Raw genomic sequence first — 22,984 nt, 5'->3', positions numbered from 1 at the left:
TTTGTTCGGTATTTCCCCTAGAGTAGTAGAATGAGAATGTACCCATGTTTGTTCAGTATTTCCCCTAGAGTAGTAGAATGAGAATGTACCCATGTTTGTTCAGTATTTCCCCTAGAGTAGTAGAATGAGAATGTACCCATGTTTGTTCAGTATTTCCCCTAGAGTAGTAGAATGAGAATGTACCCATGTTTGTTCAGTATTTCCCCTAGAGTAGTAGAATGAGAATGTACCCATGTTTGTTCGGTATTTCCCCTAGAGTAGTAGAATGAGAATGTACCCATGTTTGTTCGGTATTTCCCCTAGAGTAGTAGAATGAGAATGTACCCATGTTTGTTCAGTATTTCCCCTAGAGTAGTAGAATGAGAATGTACCCATGTTTGTTCAGTATTTCCCCTAGAGTAGTAGAATGAGAATGTACCCATGTTTGTTCAGTATTTCCCCTAGAGTAGTAGAATGAGAATGTACCCATGTTTGTTCAGTATTTCCCCTAGAGTAGTAGAATGAGAATGTACCCATGTTTGTTCAGTATTTCCCCTAGTAGAATGAGAATGTACCCATGTTTGTTCAGTATTTCCCCTAGTAGAATGAGAATGTACCCATGTTTGTTCAGTATTTCCCCTAGAGTAGTAGAATGAGAATGTACCCATGTTTGTTCAGTATTTCCCCTAGAGTAGTAGAATGAGAATGTACCCATGTTTGTTCGGTATTTCCCCTAGAGTAGTAGAATGAGAATGTACCCATGTTTGTTCAGTATTTCCCCTAGAGTAGTAGAATGAGAATGTACCCATGTTTGTTCAGTATTTCCCCTAGTAGAATGAGAATGTACCCATGTTTGTTCAGTATTTCCCCTAGTAGAATGAGAATGTACCCATGTTTGTTCAGTATTTCCCCTAGAGTAGTAGAATGAGAATGTACCCATGTTTGTTCAGTATTTCCCCTAGTAGAATGAGAATGTACCCATGTTTGTTCAGTATTTCCCCTAGTAGAATGAGAATGTACCCATGTTTGTTCAGTATTTCCCCTAGAGTAGTAGAATGAGAATGTACCCATGTTTGTTCAGTATTTCCCCTAGAGTAGTAGAATGAGAATGTACCCATGTTTGTTCAGTATTTCCCCTAGAGTAGTAGAATGAGAATGTACCCATGTTTGTTCAGTATTTCCCCTAGAGTAGTAGAATGAGAATGTACCCATGTTTGTTCAGTATTTCCCCTAGAGTAGTAGAATGAGAATGTACCCATGTTTGTTCAGTATTTCCCCTAGCCAGAAGCTGATGGTGTGGGGGAAAGCTTTCACGTCGGACCCGTGCACACGCACGTGCATCATTTTTGTGATTTCTTTGTTGTTGTTGTTGCCGTCTTTTGCAGACAATTGGACTCGAGTCATAGTGACTCGACTCGAGTCTGACTCGAGTCGCATATTTGACGACTTGCGACTTGACTCGGACTTTGAATGTAAAGACTTGCGACTCGACTCGGACTTGGAAGGTAAAAGACCAACGAGACTTGAGACTCGACTCCGACTTGCTAGCCAATGACTCCCGACTTGACTCGACTCGAGACAAGATGACTCGTGACTTGTTTTGTTTCCGAGCATACGGTATTTGAATACAGCGTCGGTGGGCAGCGCATGCTGCGCATATGCAAAGCAACTCCACTCGCACACTAAGGCAAAACATTTATTTTCACCACACAGCTGCAGTAGATTGAAAAGTTGCTTCCTACCTTTGAGTTAGTGTTGCTGAAAGACACCCAGGCCAGATCCAATTGTATATTCCATATTTCCATATGTACTAACTAAGTGTGAACTATAGTGTCAACACGGAGGCATACAGTGACAGTTGTGAGCATGCGCAGATTGCACTACCTCTGCTAAAGCGTAAAGGGTACAAAACGGCCATTAGGGGGAGCCATAGTACAGTGAAATACAGTGGGGAATATCTATTGATTCATTGATTGAATACTTTATTGGCAGAAATGTATCAGTATAGGGTACAGTCAAACACTGATCAAAAAGGGATCACTGAAAAAAGTCCTTGCTGTCTTGTTTCCATTCGGTCCTGGGTAATCGATTCATAATCATGACAAGTCACATGACAAATAACAAAATTCAAATTATCATAAAAAAATAAGATATGTATGCCTGCAGGGTGGGGAACAAAGAAGGGCTTATAAGGAGGTGGGGGTAGTCACTAGACATGGGTGGGGGGGGGGCAATCTTTTTTTTATTGATTTTTATTTAATATAAATACAGTGGAATACCGAGGTATAGGTTATCAATACCGGCACCGTACCGTACTGTAAAATCTCATACCGTGGCATGCCTAGACTTGACACAACCTTGTGACTCGACTTGTGACTCGGCTTGACTTGCCCACAACAGAAAGACTTGGGACTCGACTTGGACTTGGGACCAAATGACTTGGGACTCGACTTGGGACTCGGACCTGAGGGTTGGATTGACTTGGGACTCGACTTGGACTTGGGACCAAATGACTTGGGACTCGGACCTGAGGGTTGGATTGACTTGGGACTCGACTTGGACTTGGGACCAAATGACTTGGGACTCGACTTGGACTCGGACCGGAGCGACTTGAACAATTGTCTGGTCTTTTGCGGTTATTGTCTTTTGTCTTTTTCCGTCCTATTCGCGGCCACCTACTAAAAGTCATACTGTGGTGGCTGGTGGTGATTGTGTGGTGGCCCGCCTCACCATATAGAGGAAACACTGTCGTTCTATAGATAAGTGGTACCAGGTCGTTGTTGCCCCCCCACAGCCCGCTAGTATTGTCCATGTAAGTGTCAGTCACTTTGGAGAAGTAATTTCAGGTATGAGGGTATTGAGGGCAATGCCCCTTTGACTATCTTAAGATAAGAACCATATTATTGCTCAGACAATAATTGCCCTGTGATGTTGGAGACATCACAGTGATATGTATTTACGGGTATTTACTTTATCGTGTTTTTTTATTAACCTCCCAGAGTGTCATTTGTCAGGATTCCTTGTCCCTTGTTGTCTCATTCTGATCCTATTTTATTTCATTTATTTTTTACCTTGCACTTCTGGGTGAAAAACAAACGTTGAGTTGTTTAGTGTTGTTGTTCACAGCACACACACCTGACAAAAGTTAATATTCAATATTTAATAAAATAAAATGCATATATGTACCGTATGTGACTTTGTTATGGTCCGATATAGTTGGCCCACTTTTGAAAAATGTTTGGACACGTTGGTCCTTAAACTCCTAACCCATTAACCACTTTCAACACATTTTTGAAAATGGCTGATCTACAAGCTCAAGCTCACAACGCGTCTCATGCTGTTGTGAGCTTGTAGAACGGCTATTTCTGTTTCAATGATTAATAAGCATAAATATGGGGCTTAACCACTTTTGAACCCTAGCATCATCATTCTAGGGCACACATTCGGCAAAAAATGTCAGATCTACAACAAGGTCACAACAAGTAACGCATCTGCAACGTGGCACGCTGTGAAAGGTATGGGCCATCGTACAGACTACAGACCCCTTAAAGTATGGGCCATCGTACAGACTACAGACCCCTTAAAGTATGGGCCATCGTACAGACTACAGACCCCTTAAAGTATGGGCCATCGTACAGACTACAGACCCCTTAAAGTATGGGCCATCGTACAGACTACAGACCCCTTAAAGTATGGGCCATCGTACAGACTACAGACCCCTTAAAGTATGGGCCATCGTACAGACTACAGACCCCTTAAAGTATGGGCCATCGTACAGACTACAGACCCCTTCCCGTCTCCAGTCAACAAAGCATGGTGTTAACCATAGACTGTAAAAAATATGGACAAAGCGTTCGCCGGGTCTAACATGAACGTAAAATGAAGCCTGATTCTAATGCACTGTAAATCGCCATCTTTCTAGATCCGTTTTGGACCAGCTGGCCATTGGCTGGCTCCGTTTGGGTCCAGCTGGCCATTGGCTGCCCAGACAACGAGGCAGGACTTCCCCCCTTCTTCTCTGTTGGTTTTTATTTTGACTCGAGTGGGAGGAGAAGACTCTTGAGTGGGAGGGGAATCCCGATCATAGACTGTAACGGTAGCCACGCCCCTCAGAACATACGCGACTTTATGGTCATTATTTTAATTAATGGGACCATAATCTTCCAAAAAGAATATTATGACATTAGAAATGAGACTTTAAACTAGTGACTGGAAGAAGAAAGTATTCATGACCATGTTTATTAAGGTAATACAGTCTAGGTGAAGTTGGGCCAAAATACATGGGCCTCTATGGAGCTATGGGGCTTTTTGGGTCCAGTCCAGCGCCACAACAGGCCATTATATGAACTACCGATTTCAAATGAGGCTTCACGAAATATCTGGCTGACTGCCCCCCTGGTGTTAACCCATTTTTGGCGGGAACCCCTCTTGGTGTTTATAGCATTATGTCATGCTTTAGCTATTGAAAAATAGCAGATCTAGAAGCTACGAGCTTGTAGATCTGCTATTTTTGAAAAGTCGGAAAAATGTGGTGCAAAGCTTTGAATATTTCCTAGCGAACATTATTAATATTAACTAAAATATTGGCTTCTGGGGGGGGTCCCTGGAACTACATATTTTGAGATGGGGGGTCCGTGGCCCAATATAGATAATTCTGGGGGTCCTTGACATGAAAGAGGGTTGAGCACCACTGACATAGAAACATGGGTTTTTCAGAAAAAGGTTAGGATTTAGAAGCCTTTTTTTTAATCGACCTCCAATATGGGACGTTTCATGAAGGCATTGTCATGTGTAGGTGTCGGTGACACAAGTTGAACTTTGATCCCACCTCTGCCCATGTTGAAGTTTAACTTCTCATAGACTATGTGGGTGTGAGAATGACTAGAGAGGGCCTGTTTAGTGTTTGCTATTTACCGAGGCTGTCTGGGCAGATGATTGTATTACTGCAGTGTTACACGTCTGGCTGTCTGTGTGTAGCTCGCTCCTGTACACAGTTGATTTGGAGTAATTATTGTTTTGGGTCGTTCATTCCTGTTTTGATTCCAGTCAAGGTTCTACAGTAGGTTTCAATGCTAAAAACACCTTCTTTCATGTGTTCATGTGTTTTTTGTCATTAACATTGATGATGATACAGTAACCAGCATTTTATCATAGTGGAAAATGCTTATTTTCAAACATTAGTTCTGTATCTCAGTGTTTGGCACTTGGGTGACTTCATCACATTTTCCATTGTGGTGGGCTATTGATACAACTACTACTACAAGTTGGATTGAACTCGTTCCAAAATGATGTAAAGAGTATATACATATTGTTTTAATCTGATAATATATTGTTACTGACAGCAGAAGGCCATCATGTGACTGCTTTCAGACGGTGCTTTGTCTGACATCTTGGTGATGAAACAATAGGTGATTGTAATCATGTAGGATCGGCAGTCTGAAAAATCACCTTCAGACTCCACCTCGCCCCCTAGAACTCCTCTTTCTTTGTGAATGCCTATGTCTTTGATGGATGCTTTCAGGGCTTAAAGTTCTCAGTCCTGGGGAGTGGGGACTGATTTCAGTCCTGAGGATTTCATAGGGGTCATTTAATGAGATCAGTGCAGATTAGCAAAAAAACATTTTCTGTCTTGGGATTTATTTTGGCTTTAAGCCCTGTGCTTTACACCAGGGGGTAAAGCATCCTGGTCTTCAACCATGGGTCCGGAAGCCCTGGGGCGTCCTCAGAGTTAGGGGGGGGCCGCCAAATCTTTGTGTGATAACAGCGGCACATCATGGCAGACTAAAGCCCCCATTTACACTGGCAACTAAATCCAGGACTCATTTAAACCAATCGGATTTCAATCTCGATGTGGCACAGATCTGATTCAGGCTAGATTTGTCTGCCAGTGGGACCTTACAGTGGGACCTTACAGTGGGACCTTACAGTGGGACCTTACAGTGGGACCTTACAGTGGGACCTTACAGTGGGACCTTACAGTGGGACCTTACAGTGGGACCTTACAGTGGGACCTTACAGTGGGACCTTACAGTGGGACCTTACAGTGGGACCTTACAGTGGGACCTTACAGTGGGACCTTACAGTGGGACCTTACAGTGGGACCTTACAGTGGGACCTTACAGTGGGACCTTACAGTGGGACCTTACAGTGGGACCTTACAGTGGGACCTTACAGTGGGACCTTACAGTGGGACCTTACAGTGGGACCTTACAGTGGGACCTTACAGTGGGACCTTACAGTGGGACCTTACAGTGGGACCTTAAAGCTCACCATGCCTCACATTGCCTCTGCCTTGTGATCTTGTGGATCAGCTTTTCTCGGCAAAGAGGTTGGTGTAGATGGAGGGGAAAAGAACAGATCAAGTACAGAACCAATGGTCAGGTTTGATGAGTAGTTGGAGTCTGAAAATACACTTGCACGTCTATGAAGATATCTATGAAATAACAAGTTTAATCTGCAACACAACACAATTTTATAGAATATGTAGTCGGGGCCGGGGTGTCCCTGCTCTCAGATAAGGGGCCCTTGAACTGACAAATGTTGAAGACACAACATGCTTTTACACCAGCGGTTCCCACACTTTGTAGCCCGTGATGACCCAAAACAGATATTTTCTATTTTCTCCCAAACTAGTGAAAATAGCAAATCTACAAGCTCACAATGTGTCACTATACACGCCATGTTGTGAGCTAGTAGATCAGCTATTTTCACTACTTTTACTACTAATTTATGGAATTTGATTAGATTTTTTCGGTCATTTCTTGATGAAATTACTGAAAAAAACAATTGAAATTTGTTTTTAATTCATGAAAATGTTAGCTTTTTTGCAAATGTTTTTTGCAAATGTTTTGAAATAATAATCATGATCTAATCTTAGTAATCTACAAAATCCACGAAAGAAAAAAATAAAGGGACCCATAAAGATCTGTCCGTGACCCACAAATGGGTCCCGACCCAGTTTCTGGCGAACAGTACGTGCTTTACAGTAGTTTACACTATACAGATATACATGCAGTATGTTAGTTACTTGTTCACATATAGTACATTATTGTCTCCACCAGGCCGAAGGCATGGGGGGAGAGTATGTTTTACACTCCGTCCGTCCGTCCGTGTGTGTGTCCGTGAGCAGCTAATCTCGGCCACCGTTAACCCGGTCGATGCCAAATTTTGCACACACACTCCCTGGATGCCAACGATGAACCTCTGCCCCAAAATTTCCAGAACGGCCTGTTATAGCGCCACCAGGAGGCCGCTTTGTGCAAAACAAGTTTTTGCACAGTACACCTACAGATTTTGTCCAAACATCGCGCAAATTGGTACACAGTCTCTCTAGAGCCATTCAACGAAACGGGTCTTTCAGATTTCTCAGACTCCATCCTGATTGGTTAAGATTGGCTTCCAAAGTTCACAGGAGTGCTCAGTTTCAAACAAAATGCTGCAAATCATGAACACATCGCGTGAAATTGTGCACGCACATTCCCACTAGGCCGAGGAAGAAATGCCACATGAACAATTTCAACTCAGCCTCAAGGTGGCGCTATAACTGGCCGAAAAGTGTTTTTACCTCTAATTTACTTTTGTTGCCCTTTTATCCAACCACCAGATGAAGGCAAGCTGCAATGTCCTACATTCCTATCCTGGTGGAGACCTGTGCCCAGAAGGGCACTTTTTCTAGTTTAGATTGAACTGTATGACAATATCGGATTACTAAAAGAATAGTGCTCAAATGTGGTTTGAACTTGACCTACCTAGTCTGTTGCAGTTCCTGACAAAATGGCTACATTGAATTATTTTAATGATATTTTAAGCGCTCCCTCCTCCCACACTTCCTCTTATTTAGAAAACAGTGTGTAATAGACCGACAGATGGTCAATCTGTTCATCTTTGACTTGTCAAGTTCATGATGTCCTTTAGATTCAACTGGCAACTGCATAATTCAGTTGCCAGTTTAACCCATTCTGACCTGAGATCAGATTCATACGAGGTTTCCACTGGACACACGCTGGTCTGATTAACCCCATTCTGACCTGAGATCAGATTCTAAAAATGTCAGTCGCTCTTCGATTTTTCAAAAATAGCAGACCTACAAGCTCGTATCGCGCCACTCGGTGGCGCGATATGAGCTTGTAGATCTGCTATTTTTCAATAGCTAAAGCACGACATGATGCCAGCACCAAAATGGGTGCCCGTTCAGAATGGGTTAAGAGTAGTCTTTTAATATTTGTAATCTTCCAATGTAAAATAAGGAAATCCCAAGGACATGGAAATGTGCTTTTGTTCTCTATGGTAATAGGAGGCCCTACTATGTTGATAAACTAGGCCCTAAATATCTAAAACGGTATATTTAAAGTTTTAAACGCTACTAAAGACATCATTTACTGTAGCACTATCACTCCCAACATGAAAGTTTGTAGTAATTGAAAACTAAGTAACAGACGGTACAGTTTGAGAAGTACATGAGGACAGTACAGTTTGAAAGGTACATGAGGACAGTACTGTTTGAAAGGTACATGAGGACAGTACTGTTTGAAAGGTACATGAGGACAGACAGTACTGTTTGAAAGGTACATGAGGACAGACAGTACTGTTTGAAAGGTACATGAGGACAGTACTGTTTGAAAGGTACATGAGGACAGTACTGTTTGAAAGGTACATGAGGACAGTACTGTTTGAAAGGTACATGAGGACAGTACTGTTTGAAAGGTACATGAGGACAGACAGTACTGTTTGAAAGGTACATGAGGACAGTACTGTTTGAAAGGTACATGAGGACAGTACTGTTTGAAAGGTACATGAGGACAGACAGTACTGTTTGAAAGGTACATGAGGACAGACAGTACTGTTTGAAAGGTACATGAGGACAGACAGTACTGTTTGAAAGGTACATGAGGACAGACAGTACTGTTTGAAAGGTACATGAGGACAGTACTGTTTGAAAGGTACATGAGGACAGTACTGTTTGAAAGGTACATGAGGACAGTACTGTTTGAAAGGTACATGAGGACAGTACTGTTTGAAAGGTACATGAGGACAGTACTGTTTGAAAGGTACATGAGGACAGACAGTACTGTTTGAAAGGTACATGAGGACAGTACTGTTTGAAAGGTACATGAGGACAGTACTGTTTGAAAGGTACATGAGGACAGACAGTACTGTTTGAAAGGTACATGAGGACAGTACTGTTTGAAAGGTACATGAGGACAGTACTGTTTGAAAGGTACATGAGGACAGTACTGTTTGAAAGGTGCATGAGGACAGTACTGTTTTAAAGGTACATGAGGACAGTACTGTTTGAAAGGTACATGAGGACAGACATTACTGTTTGAAAGGTACATGAGGACAGTACTGTTTGAAAGGTACATGAGGACAGTACTGTTTTAAAGGTACATGAGGACAGACAGTACTGTTTGAAAGGTACATGAGGACAGACAGTACTGTTTGAAAGGTACATGAGGACAGTACTGTTTGAAAGGTACATGAGGACAGTACTGTTTGAAAGGTACATGAGGACAGACAATACTGTTTGAAAGGTACATGAGGACAGACAGTACTGTTTGAAAGGTACATGAGGACAGACAGTACTGTTTGAAAGGTACATGAGGACAGTACTGTTTGAAAGGTACATGAGGACAGTACTGTTTGAAAGGTACATGAGGACATTACTGTTTGAAAGGTACATGAGGACAGTACTGTTTGAAAGGTACATGAGGACAGACAGTACTGTTTGAAAGGTACATGAGGACAGACAGTACTGTTTGAAAGGTACATGAGGACATTACTGTTTGAAAGGTACATGAGGACAGACAGTACTGTTTGAAAGGTACATGAGGACAGTACTGTTTGAAAGGTACATGAGGACAGTACTGTTTGAAAGGTACATGAGGACAGTACTGTTTGAAAGGTACATGAGGACAGTACTGTTTGAAAGGTACATAAGGACAGACAGTACTGTTTGAAAGGTACATGAGGACAGTACTGTTTGAAAGGTACATAAGGACAGACAGTACTGTTTGAAAGGTACATGAGGACAGACAGTACTGTTTGAAAGGTACATGAGGACAGTACTGTTTGAAAGGTACATGAGGACAGTACTGTTTGAAAGGTACATGAGGACAGACATTACTGTTTGAAAGGTACATGAGGACAGTACTGTTTGAAAGGTACATGAGGACAGTACTGTTTGAAAGGTACATGAGGACAGTACTGTTTGAAAGGTACATGAGGACAGTACTGTTTGAAAGGTACATGAGGACAGACAGTACTGTTTGAAAGGTACATGAGGACAGTACTGTTTGAAAGGTACATGAGGACAGTACTGTTTGAAAGGTACATGAGGACAGTACTGTTTGAAAGGTACATGAGGACATTACTGTTTGAAAGGTACATGAGGACAGTACTGTTTGAAAGGTACATGAGGACAGTACTGTTTGAAAGGTACATGAGGACAGTACTGTTTGAAAGGTACATGAGGACAGTACTGTTTGAAAGGTACATGAGGACAGTACTGTTTGAAAGGTACATGAGGACAGTACTGTTTGAAAGGTACATGAGGACAGTACTGTTTGAAAGGTACATGAGGACAGTACTGTTTGAAAGGTACATGAGGACAGACATTACTGTTTGAAAGGTACATGAGGACAGTACTGTTTGAAAGGTACATGAGGACAGTACTGTTTGAAAGGTACATGAGGACAGACAGTACTGTTTGAAAGGTACATGAGGACATTACTGTTTGAAAGGTACATGAGGACAGACAGTACTGTTTGAAAGGTACATGAGGACAGACAGTACTGTTTGAAAGGTACATGAGGACAGTACTGTTTGAAAGGTACATGAGGACAGTACTGTTTGAAAGGTACATGAGGACAGTACTGTTTGAAAGGTACATGAGGACAGTACTGTTTGAAAGGTACATGAGGACAGTACTGTTTGAAAGGTACATGAGGACAGTACTGTTTGAAAGGTACATGAGGACAGACAGTACTGTTTGAAAGGTACATGAGGACAGTACTGTTTGAAAGGTACATGAGGACAGTACTGTTTGAAAGGTACATGAGGACAGACAGTACTGTTTGAAAGGTACATGAGGACAGTACTGTTTGAAAGGTAAATGAGGACAGACAGTACTGTTTGAAAGGTACATGAGGACAGACAGTACTGTTTGAAAGGTACATGAGGACAGTACTGTTTGAAAGGTACATGAGGACAGTACTGTTTGAAAGGTACATGAGGACAGACAGTACTGTTTGAAAGGTATGGTGCAGTAGTAGGCTACCGCTTCAAATGTATGGAACGGTAATGTTCTGACCTGAGATCAGATTCAAAAAATGTCTTCTACATCCTGACAGTTTTCTGAAAAAGCTATGTTTCTATGTCAGTCGTTCTTCGATTTTTCAAAAATAGCAGACCTACAAGCTCGTAGCGCACCGCGCTATGAGCTTGTAGATCTGCTATTTTTCAATAGCTAAAAACATAACATAATGCTAACACCAAAAGGGGTTCCAAACTTCCCGCCCAGAATGGGTTAAATGGATAAATACACGTTTTCTATCCTATCCGGTAATAATCCATGATTGGATTAGAAAGGCTAGAATTACAACCAGGTGAATGTGGTCGATGTCCTGGTAAGATGGAAAACCAGGGTTCTGGGGACCAGGATTAGGAACCACTGCTGGTCATCCAAGGACAAACGTATCATCATCATCGCCGCCGCCGCCGCCTGTGTAACCTGAGCACAACTTTACCCCACTGGCAACTTAACCCATTTTAGGCGGGAACCTCTTTTGGCATCATGTTATGCTTTAGCTATTTAAAAATAGCAGATCTACAAGCTCATAGCCGGTGGCGCGCTACGAGCTTGTAGGTCTGCTATTTTTGAAAAATCGAAGAACGACTGACATAGAAACATAGCTTTTTCAGAAAACTGTCATTTTCAAACAGACATTTTTAGAATCTGATCTCAGGTCAGAATGGATTAAGTCGCATGAGTCAGGAAAGCAATCGTTTCTAACACGGTACACACTAGTACTGTAGTGTAGAGCGTAGATGACAACTCTATTGTAGAAATTGTCTCGTTTTGTTATGTCCTGTGGCGCTAATAACTTACACAAGGCACATTTAAATGTACAAGGAAATCAATCGGCATCACATTTTCAGTTCAGTTGGCATGGCAGCCAACTGAACTGAACCCACTTCAAATTGCCAAAAGAGGTTTACTACTTGTGAGGTTGCTAAGGGAGGATTCTTTAACCCATTCTGAACGGGCACCCATTTTGGTGTCAGCATCATGTTATGCTTTAGCTATTGAAAAATAGCAGATCTACAAGCTCATATCGCGCCACCGAGTGGCGCGATATGAGCTTGTAGGTCTGCTATTTTTGAAAAATCGAAGAGCGACTGACATTTTTAGAATCTGATCTCAGGTCAGAATGGGTTCATCAGACCAGTGTGTCCCCGGCGGAAACCTCGTATGAATCTGATCTCAGGTCAGAATGGGTTAAGGATAACTAAAGATACCGTTGTTCAAATCATCTGGGATTTCAGACAATATTCTACATGACAACTTGGGATTTGGACCTTTATGTCATCTGACAGTGGCACGCGGCAGAGCAAAGTCACTTAACCCATTCTATAAATGCCTTCTAAATCCTGAGAATTTTCTGAAAAACCTCATGTTTCTATATATACGTGGTTCTCAAACTATTTCATGTCAAGGACCCCAAAAATGTTATGTAATTGGCATCATCTGAAAATACGTTGTTGCCAGAAGCAAAGATTTGAGTTAAAAACGTTCGCTCTGAAAGAATATATATTCAAAGATTTGCGCCCCATTTTCACGATTAAAAAAAAAATAGCAGATCTACAAGCTCGTCCCGCGCGGCACGAGCTTGTAGAACTGCTATTTTTCAATAGCTAAATTCCCGTTCAGAATGGGTTAAAGCAGGTTTCTCACAAAGGAATCATAAATACATACCCCGTCACTCATAAATACATACACCGTCACTCATAAATAGTGTTGTTCAGAATCTGATACCAGTATCGGGGAAAAGCTGCCGATACTGCTTAAAATGCTGGTACCGCGGCGAGTATGCTTATATGCTATTCAAATACTATTTATCACATGATTCACTCTTACTGTACTATTTTACATTATTATTTTATTTTTACTAACTTGTAGCTGCACTTTAAAATTATTAATGGAATTTACTTTATCTTTATTCCTAGATCAGTGGTTCTCAAACCTTTTAATTTTGTTCTTTACATTTTTATTCCACGATTTTGTAACACATTTGTTTCACCCAGTGTCAATAGAAGGTATGCGTGTGCTTAAAGTGAATGGCATCGAGTGGCAAAGCAACATGCAAAGTGAGTTTAAAGGACAACTTTAGTTTTTTTCAACCAAGGTTCATGTTTTAGTTTGTTATTAGATAAAGTAAAAGATGAGTGTTAATCTTTTTTCATTTGCTGCTTTCTTTCGTTTTAGGGATTTTAGCTGTTTTTGACAGGGGGGGGCGGGGGCATTCGAGCATGGGGCTAAATATGCATTTTTTAACACAATTTTATGGTGATTTCTTTTTTTATGGTTTACTATAGTCCTAATAAACGCCAGGAAATTACATCTGTCCACTGTCCACAGAAGATCTCAGGATCTACTGAATGTGAAGGTAGCCTACTGGGGGAAGGCTTATACTGTGTATATAGGCTCAATATGTCAGTTTGTCACATTCAGTAGATCCTGTGATCTTTTGTGGCCAGATGTAATTTCCTGGCGTTTATTAGGACTATAGTAAACCATAAAAAAATAAATCACCATAAAATTGTGTTAAAAAATACATATTTAGCCCCATGCTCGAATGCCCCCGCCCCCCTGTCAAAAACTGCTAAAATCCCTAAAACGAAAGAAAGCAGCAAATGAAAGAAAATGAACACTCACCTTTTAGTTTCTCCAATAACAACCTAAAACATGAACCTTGGTTGAAAAAAACTAAAGTTGTCCTTTAACATTGTTTAACGTTGTTCAATGCAATCAGATAGGACTTTTATGTTTGGAATGTATGGGGTTGTCAAGGCCAGAAAGTAGTTTTTAGTTTACCAGCTACAAGCTGGTCAATATGAGCTTGCCAGAGTCCCGACCGGTAGTACACACTGGAGAATGTGGAGATCATTTTCTGCTGGTTGCCAAGCCTGCATATTTCCAGCCTAACGTGGATTCATTCACAGTTGCTTTGCCTGGTGTGGTTTTTGGAGGCTGCTTAGCTTATTTCTGTCACAACAGTTGCCACCACTGGCAACAACAACCCATAACGTCCCATCGTCTGCACGGCATGGCTATAGTCGAGCAGTTCTGATTGGCTGCCTCGTCTCCAGCCGTGTTGCCTCAGAATTCTTTAGGGTCACTGATTTGGTCACAGATAATAATAATGCAGCTGGTAATTAATTGATTTAATCAATTCAGGCTTGTTTTACACTCGGTAGGCATTCCATTTCCTGCATAACTTCCGGGTTTGATGATGATGTCACGCGCGTACCCTATCCTTCCTTCAATGCATGAGGAGTCCAAGCCACTTCTTTTCCCCTGACAGGGGGGAGTTTCCCTGGTTGGACGTAGCGCGTGGAAGGAACACGTTATGCCAGTTCCTTTCCCCTCCATCAGGTGTGCGCCCTGGCTGACCAGGGGGAGGCAGTATAGAGACCAGTTCCTTTCCCCTCCATCAGGTGTGCGCCCTGGCTGGCCAGGGGGAGGCAGTATAGAGACCAGTTCCTTTCCCCTCCATCAGGCGCCCTGGCTGACCAGGGGGAGGCAGTATAGAGACCAGTTCCTTTCCCCTCCATCAGGCGTGCGCCCCGGCTGACCAGGGGGAGGACACAAAAACCCTGTTCATTTCAATGAGAGTGTAAAAATGGGTAACGGTCCATTTGGTGACATTTTTACTCTCTCAGAGATACGCAACTGTAAGGGTCCATTTGGTCCACCTCAAGGACCCGAAATAGTCCCTGGACCCCACTTTGAGAACCACTGTCCTGGATTTGTTTAACCCATTCTGACCTGAGATCAGATTCATACGAGGTTTCCACTGGACACACACTGGTCTGATTAACCCATTCTGACCTGAGGTCAGATTCTAAAAATGTCAGTCGTTCTTCGATTTTTCAAAAATAGCAGACCTACAAGCTCGTAGCGCGCCACTCGGTGGCGCGCTATGAGCTTGTAGGTCTGCTATTTTTCAATAGCTAAAGCATAACATGATGCTAACACCAAAATGTGTTCCCGTTCAGAATGGGTTAATCCATTTAGAGCCTGAGGCCGATTCTACAAATGCCTTCTAAATCAGTAGTTCTCACACTTTCAAGATTTTAACAAAATGTTCAAAAATAGCAGATGGCAGCACAGCACACGCTGCTATTTTTTAATAGCCAACGCAAAAATCAAAAATGACACACAGATGATGCTTTCCCGTTTTAAGGGGTTGAATTACACACACTTGACATTGGATCGCTGCTCTGTATCGACCAATACGCAAGTTATCGGTATCGGGAGGGATGTTTCTTTTTAGTCGGTACGTCTCCACTCATAAAGCAAGAGGAACATGGTGGTTATGTCTCTGTCTGCAGGTTCACGGAGCATCGCAGAGTGACGCGCCCACAGAGCTCGCCCCCCATCTCTCCAGCTGATAACCTGCACCCAGCTGTATGCAGCCGACCGAGGGGAGAGTGTAATCCCTGCCGGGCCTCCCCCCTACCCTTCCCTCCCTCCCCCCTCCCTCCCCTTCCTCCCTCCCTCTCCCGTTCGGCGGCAGAGCCCCCAGAGCGTGGTGTGCACTGGCAGCCCGGCTGCCCACTCCCAGGTGGATGAATGAAGACCCCATTCAAGAGTCCAGCTGCCCAGAGGCCCAGAGCCGATGGGGGTGAGAGTCTGTCTGTCTGTCTGTCCGTCCATCCATCCATCCATCCATCCATCCATCCATCCATCCATCCATTGATTTAACCCATTCTGACCTGAGATCAGATTCATACGAGGTTTCCACTGGACACACACTGGTCTGATTAACCCATTCTGACCTGAGATCAGATTCTAAAAATGTCAGTCGTTCTTCGATTGTTCAAAAATAGCAGACCTACAAGCTCATAGCGCGCCACTCGGTGGCGCGCTATGAGCTTGTAGATCTGCTATTTTTCAATAGCTAAAGCATAACATGACGATAACACCAAAACGGGTTCCCGTTCAGAATGGGTTAATCAATTCTATTATGGGCGCAGCACTTCATTAAACTAATCGATTTAATCAATTCTAAAAAGATGGTTTTGATTTTAATAAAATAAGTCGAGTTCTTCTGAGGACCCGTGTTAAAAGCCAACTATACCAAGGGTTCTTCTGAGGGTTCTTCTGAGGGTTCTTCTGAGGGTTCTTCTGAGGGTTCTTCTGAGGGTTCTTCTGAGGGTTCTTCTGGGGGTTCTTCTAAGGGTTCTTCTGAGGGTTCTTCTGAGGGTTCTTCCAAGGGTTCTTCTGAGGGTTCTTCTGAGGACCCGTGTTAAAATCCAACTATACCAGGGGTTCTTCTGAGGGTTCTTCTGAGGGTTCTTCTGGGGTTCTTCTGAGGGTTCTTCTGAGGGTTCTTCTGAGGGTTCTTCTGAGGGGTTCTTCTGAGGGTTCTTCTGAGGGTTCTTCTGAGGGTTCTTCTGAGGGTTCTTCTGAGGGTTCTTCTGAGGGTTCTTCTGGGGGTTCTTCTGAGGGTTCTTCTGAGGGTTCTTCTGAGGGTTCTTCCGAGGACCCGTGTTAAACTTCCTTCTCTGATTCCAGGACATTCAGGAGTGTCGGCAAACATGATGAAGAAGAAGAATTCGCACAAGTAAGTTAAAACTCCTTTAACCCTCTAACACCCGCATTAATTTCTACTTGCAAAAAATAGATTTCAACCTTACTACTACTTTGTACTACTAGGACTAAGACTACAAAAGATGTTAAAAAAAATTAAAATAAAAAGTTTGATGAAAAATGTATAATAATTATATAATAATTATCTTTCACAATAATGAATAAAACATGTTATAGACATTCTAATGATCACAAAAAAACATATATTACAATTATTTTACCTACTTTTATTAGGGTAAAGGTCAAAAGTCTTAGGTTAAAAAAAAATCAAAATTGCACAGAGTCCAGACATTTTTTATTTGTGTGAATTTCAGCCTCTGTGGGGGGTATTTATATGCAAATATCATGACCAATGGCATTGAAATGGCATTGCAATGAACATCACTGATGAAAAAAGAACAGAAAAAAAAAAAGAATTAGTAATTAAATAAAATAAAATTGTTGCTAAAAAGCAACGCTGGGTCTTAGAGGGTTAATAGGATGGATATTTTATAAGTACTACTAATTTGTTATGAATATCAATGTGAATAATACTGCACGGATGCTAATTATACCGTATGGATATTAATACTGTATGAATGATAATAGTGCACTATGCGATTAATCGCAATTAACTCACCGCTCTGGTAATCGTGGTTAATTACCTGCAGTTTAAAACTGGGCTCTCTCTATGTCAGTGAGCATGCTCCTTTATGTTTTGTTACGTGGTACTGTATGCCATGGTCATTGTAGATGTTACAGTACCATTACTGTTACCCCACAACGCATTAGGAATGACATTTTCCACATCATGAAGTTCAGCTACCATTTAGCTCAAAGGGGAGTTAAATGCTAGTAGTAGATTGGAATGTAATATATCCTCGGGTATATATATTTTATATTTTATTTTGTAGAGTCCTGTATGATGTCTATCATTCAGTGTTTATGAAAAAGAAAATGCTAATTCCAATATTTGTCATTGTTTTGTCTTGTTGATTGATTTCCAATTATTAATAAACATACTTTTGCATAAAGCTAGCATATGTTTTCCACTCCCATGATAATAGGGGCATAATAAGACTCTAAGGTACCTTTTGAACGGATTACATATTTGCGATTCATCGTATGATCAACTAATCGAGGTTAAAAATGTAACATTTGTCAACACTAATTAATGCAAATTAAACAAATTGTTTTGAAGATCAGTGCTTTTACATTTCTAACTAAGGTCATTAACACTTATCTGTCTTCATATACTCATTTATTTTTCTCCCTGTAGGAAGCAGAGGACCAGTGTAGGGCCCAGTAAATCTCTTTTCTCTTGTCTCCTCGTCCCTGTAGGAAGCAGAGGACCAGTGTAGGGCCCAGTAAATCTCTTTTCTCTTGTCTCCTGGTCCCTGTAGGAAGCAGAGGACCAGTGTAGGGCCCAGTAAATCTCTTTTCTCTTGTCTCCTCGTCCCTGTAGGAAGCAGAGGACCAGTGTAGGGCCCAGTAAATCTCTTTTCTCTTGTCTCCTCGTCTGTAGGAAGCAGAGGACCAGTGTAGGGCCCAGTAAATCTCTTTTCTCTTGTCTCCTGGTCCCTGTAGGAAGCAGAGGACCAGTGTAGGGCCCAGTAAATCTCTTTTCTCTTGTCTCCTCGTCCCTGTAGGAAGCAGAGGACCAGTGTAGGTCCCAGTAAATCTCTTTTCTCTTGTCTCCTCGTCCGTAGGAAGCAGAGGACCAGTGTAGGTCCCAGTAAATCTCTTTTCTCTTGTCTCCTCGTCCGTAGGAAGCAGAGGACCAGTGTAGGGCCCAGTAAATCTCTTTTCTCTTGTCTCCTGGTCCCTGTAGGAAGCAGAGGACCAGTGTAGGGCCCAGTAAATCTCTTTTCTCTTGTCTCCTCGTCCGTAGGAAGCAGAGGACCAGTGTAGGGCCCAGTAAATCTCTTTTCTCTTGTCTCCTCGTCCCTGTAGGAAGCAGAGGACCAGTGTAGGGCCCAGTAAATCTCTTTTCTCTTGTCTCCTCGTCCCTGTAGGAAGCAGAGGACCAGTGTAGGTCCCAGTAAATCTCTTTTCTCTTGTCTCCTCGTCCGTAGGAAGCAGAGGACCAGTGTAGGGCCCAGTAAATCTCTTTTCTCTTGTCTCCTCGTCCCTGTAGGAAGCAGAGGACCAGTGTAGGGCCCAGTAAATCTCTTTTCTCTTGTCTCCTGGTCCCTGTAGGAAGCAGAGGACCAGTGTAGGGCCCAGTAAATCTCTTTTCTCTTGTCTCCTCGTCCCTGTAGGAAGCAGAGGACCAGTGTAGGGCCCAGTAAATCTCTTTTCTCTTGTCTCCTCGTCCGTAGGAAGCAGAGGACCAGTGTAGGGCCCAGTAAATCTCTCTTCTCTTGTCTCCTCGTCCCTCTAGGAAGCAGAGGACCAGTGTAGGGCCCAGTAAATCTCTTTTCTCTTGTCTCCTGGTCCCTCTAGGAAGCAGAGGACCAGTGTAGGGCCCAGTAAATCTATTTTCTCTTGTCTCCTGGTCCCTGTAGGAAGCAGAGGACCAGTGTAGGGCCCAGTAAATCTCTTTTCTCTTGTCTCCTCGTCCGTAGGAAGCAGAGGACCAGTGTAGGGCCCAGTAAATCTCTTTTCTCTTGTCTCCTGGTCCCTGTAGGAAGCAGAGGACCAGTGTAGGGCCCAGTAAATCTCTTTTCTCTTGTCTCCTGGTCCCTGTAGGAAGCAGAGGACCAGTGTAGGGCCCAGTAAATCTCTTTTCTCTTGTCTCCTCGTCCGTAGGAAGCAGAGGACCAGTGTAGGGCCCAGTAAATCTCTTTTCTCTTGTCTCCTGGTCCCTGTAGGAAGCAGAGGACCAGTGTAGGGCCCAGTAAATCTCTTTTCTCTTGTCTCCTCGTCCCTGTAGGAAGCAGAGGACCAGTGTAGGGCCCAGTAAATCTCTTTTCTCTTGTCTCCTCGTCCCTCTAGGAAGCAGAGGACCAGTGTAGGGCCCAGTAAATCTCTTTTCTCTTGTCTCCTGGTCCCTGTAGGAAGCAGAGGACCAGTGTAGGGCCCAGTAAATCTCTTTTCTCTTGTCTCCTCGTCCGTAGGAAGCAGAGGACCAGTGTAGGTCCCAGTAAATCTCTTTTCTCTTGTCTCCTGGTCCGTAGGAAGCAGAGGACCAGTGTAGGGCCCAGTAAATCTCTTTTCTCTTGTCTCCTCGTCCGTAGGAAGCAGAGGACCAGTGTAGGGCCCAGTAAATCTCTTTTTCTATTGTCTCCTCGTCCGTAGGAAGCAGAGGACCAGTGTAGGGCCCAGTAAATCTCTTTTCTCTTGTCTCCTCGTCCGTAGGAAGCAGAGGACCAGTGCTGTAGGGCCCAGTAAATCTCTCTCTCAATCCAGGAGGAACATCGTTGGTTTTAGGATCCAACACATCTGGAAGGAAGGAAGTAAGTCGCATCCAATACGATGAGATTAAATAAACTGAGATGAAATGAGATTAGGTGCAATGAAACTAAACTAGATTACCTTTCACATGAAATAAGATTCTGACTCTGAGGGTTATGGGGATTCTCAGGCCTGAAAATAAAGGCCCCAAAAACCCCAAAACGCACTTAAATGTCCTCCCAAGTCACACATCCAACAAGCTTTGAACTGAACAGATTCCAGAGATAATGGCCAAAACATCTTGACAATGGCCACTTTCTCCTGATTTTCGATCAATGTCTGTGTTCACCTACCTATGTGTCGCCCACTTTTCTTTAATGAATGTCTGACCCCAATGAACTAGGTAGTACCCGAGTAAAGTTCACTTTGAGCTGCATCCAACACATCCACGTCTATTTCCCTCTGCCTTACCGTTAGGCCGATGGGCATTGGTCAGTTGAAATTTCTTTTTTGGGGGTAGTAGATAGATATATTTTTTTTCTTCACAGAACCTGAAGCTCGGCAGAATTTGAGAACTCTATTGAGAACCACAATCTAGGAATAGATTAAAGTAGTGCAACATCAACTGATGCATTCAAAATATTACTATTAACCCATTCTGAACGGGAACCCATTTTGGTGTCAGCATCATGTTATGCTTTAGCCATTGAAAAATAGCAGATCTACAAGCCCATAGCGCGCCACCGAGTGGCGCGCTACGAGCTTGTAGGTCTGCTATTTTTTGAAAAATGGAAGAATGACTGACATTTTTAGAATCTTATCTCAGGTCAGAATGGGTTAATCAGACCAGTGTGTGTCCAGTGGAAACCTCGTATGAATCTGATCTCAGGTCAGAATGGGTTAAATATGATGTGATAAATGAGGTGGTATTGGATTGGCCCATTGGCATACTCACCGATACCAGCATACTGGTGGACGGTATATGTAGTGTGAATTTCCACAGACATACGAGTCGTCTGTTCGTTTAGATTAGAAGAATCCAACGTGGTGCATCCGCTTTGTCAGAGAGTCTACAGATCTACATCAACACAATTGACCATGCTCTGGGAGGCAGTCTTTGTTGCTGCAGTGGACCCAGTCAGCATTGGGTAGGGTGGACGAAGGCACCAGTCAGCATTGGGTAGGGTGGACGAAGGCAGCAGTCAGCATTGGGTAGGGTGGACGAGGTCACCAGTCAGCATTGGGTAGGGTGGACGAAGGCAGCAGTCAGCATTGGGTAGGGTGGACGAGGGCAGCAGTCAGCATTGGGTAGGGTGGACGAAGGCACCAGTCAGCATTGGGTAGGGTGGACGAAGGCAGCAGTCAGCATTGGGTAGGGTGGACGAAGGCACCAGTCAGCATTGGGTAGGGTGGACGAGGGCACCAGTCAGCATTGGGTAGGGTGGACGAGGGCACCAGTCAGCATTGGGTAGGGTGGACGAGGGCACCAGTCAGCATTGGGTAGGGTGGACGAAGGCACCAGTCAGCATTGGGTAGGGTGGACGAAGGCACCAGTCAGCATTGGGTAGGGTGGACGAAGGCAGCAGTCAGCATTGGGTAGGGTGGACGAAGGCAGCAGTCAGCATTGGGTAGGGTGGACGAAGGCACCAGTCAGCATTGGGTAGGGTGGACGAAGGCAGCAGTCAGCATTGGGTAGGGTGGACGAAGGCACCAGTCAGCATTGGGTAGGGTGGACGAAGGCAGCAGTCAGCATTGGGTAGGGTGGACGAGGGCAGCAGTCAGCATTGGGTAGGGTGGACGAGGGCACCAGTCAGCATTGGGTAGGGTGGACGAAGGCACCAGTCAGCATTGGGTAGGGTGGACGAAGGCACCAGTCAGCATTGGGTAGGGTGGACGAAGGCACCAGTCAGCATTGGGTAGGGTGGACGAAGGCACCAGTCAGCATTGGGTAGGGTGGACGAAGGCACCAGTCAGCATTGGGTAGGGTGGACGAAGGCACCAGTCAGCATTGGGTAGGGTGGACGAAGGCACCAGTCAGCATTGGGTAGGGTGGACGAAGGCACCAGTCAGCATTGGGTAGGGTGGACGAGGGCACCAGTCAGCATTGGGTAGGGTGGACGAGGGCAGCAGTCAGCATTGGGTAGGGTGGACGAAGGCAGCAGTCAGCATTGGGTAGGGTGGACGAAGGCACCAGTCAGCATTGGGTAGGGTGGACGAGGGCACCAGTCAGCATTGGGTAGGGTGGACGAAGGCACCAGTCAGCATTGGGTAGGGTGGACGAAGGCACCAGTCAGCATTGGGTAGGGTGGACGAAGGCACCAGTCAGCATTGGGTAGGGTGGACGAGGGCACCAGTCAGCATTGGGTAGGGTGGACGAAGGCACCAGTCAGCATTGGGTAGGGTGGACGAAGGCACCAGTCAGCATTGGGTAGGGTGGACGAAGGCACCAGTCAGCATTGGGTAGGGTGGACGAGGGCACCAGTCAGCATTGGGTAGGGTGGACGAAGGCACCAGTCAGCATTGGGTAGGGTGGACGAAGGCACCAGTCAGCATTGGGTAGGGTGGACGAAGGCACCAGTCAGCATTGGGTAGGGTGGACGAAGGCACCAGTCAGCATTGGGTAGGGTGGACGAGGGCACCAGTCAGCATTGGGTAGGGTGGACGAGGGCAGCAGTCAGCATTGGGTAGGGTGGACGAAGGCAGCAGTCAGCATTGGGTAGGGTGGACGAAGGCACCAGTCAGCATTGGGTAGGGTGGACGAGGGCACCAGTCAGCATTGGGTAGGGTGGACGAAGGCACCAGTCAGCATTGGGTAGG

The 22,984-nt window shown here is 44.0% G+C and overlaps 1 protein-coding gene across 4 annotated transcripts in view; it reads left to right on the top strand.

Moving 5' to 3' along the window:
• The window catches only part of LOC310872089 (spindlin-1-like), a 41,216-nt gene that overhangs the window by 2,898 nt on the left and 15,334 nt on the right, over nt 1-22,984 (top strand). For 2 of the 4 annotated variants that reach the window (XM_083783794.1, XM_083783793.1), the window contains exons 2-4: nt 15,592-15,884; nt 16,778-16,826; nt 20,132-20,229. In XM_083783794.1, the coding sequence (XP_083639920.1) occupies nt 15,833-15,884; nt 16,778-16,826; nt 20,132-20,229 (199 nt within the window). In that variant the 5' untranslated portion in view covers nt 15,592-15,832. Of the gene's footprint in view, nt 1-15,591; nt 15,885-16,777; nt 16,827-18,480; nt 18,501-18,846; nt 18,867-20,131; nt 20,230-22,984 lie in introns of all 4 variants that reach the window. The other 2 variants (XM_083783796.1, XM_083783795.1) reach the window with 2 other exon arrangements.

This window comes from Protomyctophum parallelum, assembly GCF_964188405.1.
Source record: "Protomyctophum parallelum genome assembly, chromosome: 15".
NCBI classification, from domain to species: Eukaryota; Metazoa; Chordata; class Actinopteri; order Myctophiformes; family Myctophidae; genus Protomyctophum; species Protomyctophum parallelum.
This window is presented reverse-complemented; position numbering and strand designations above follow the sequence as displayed.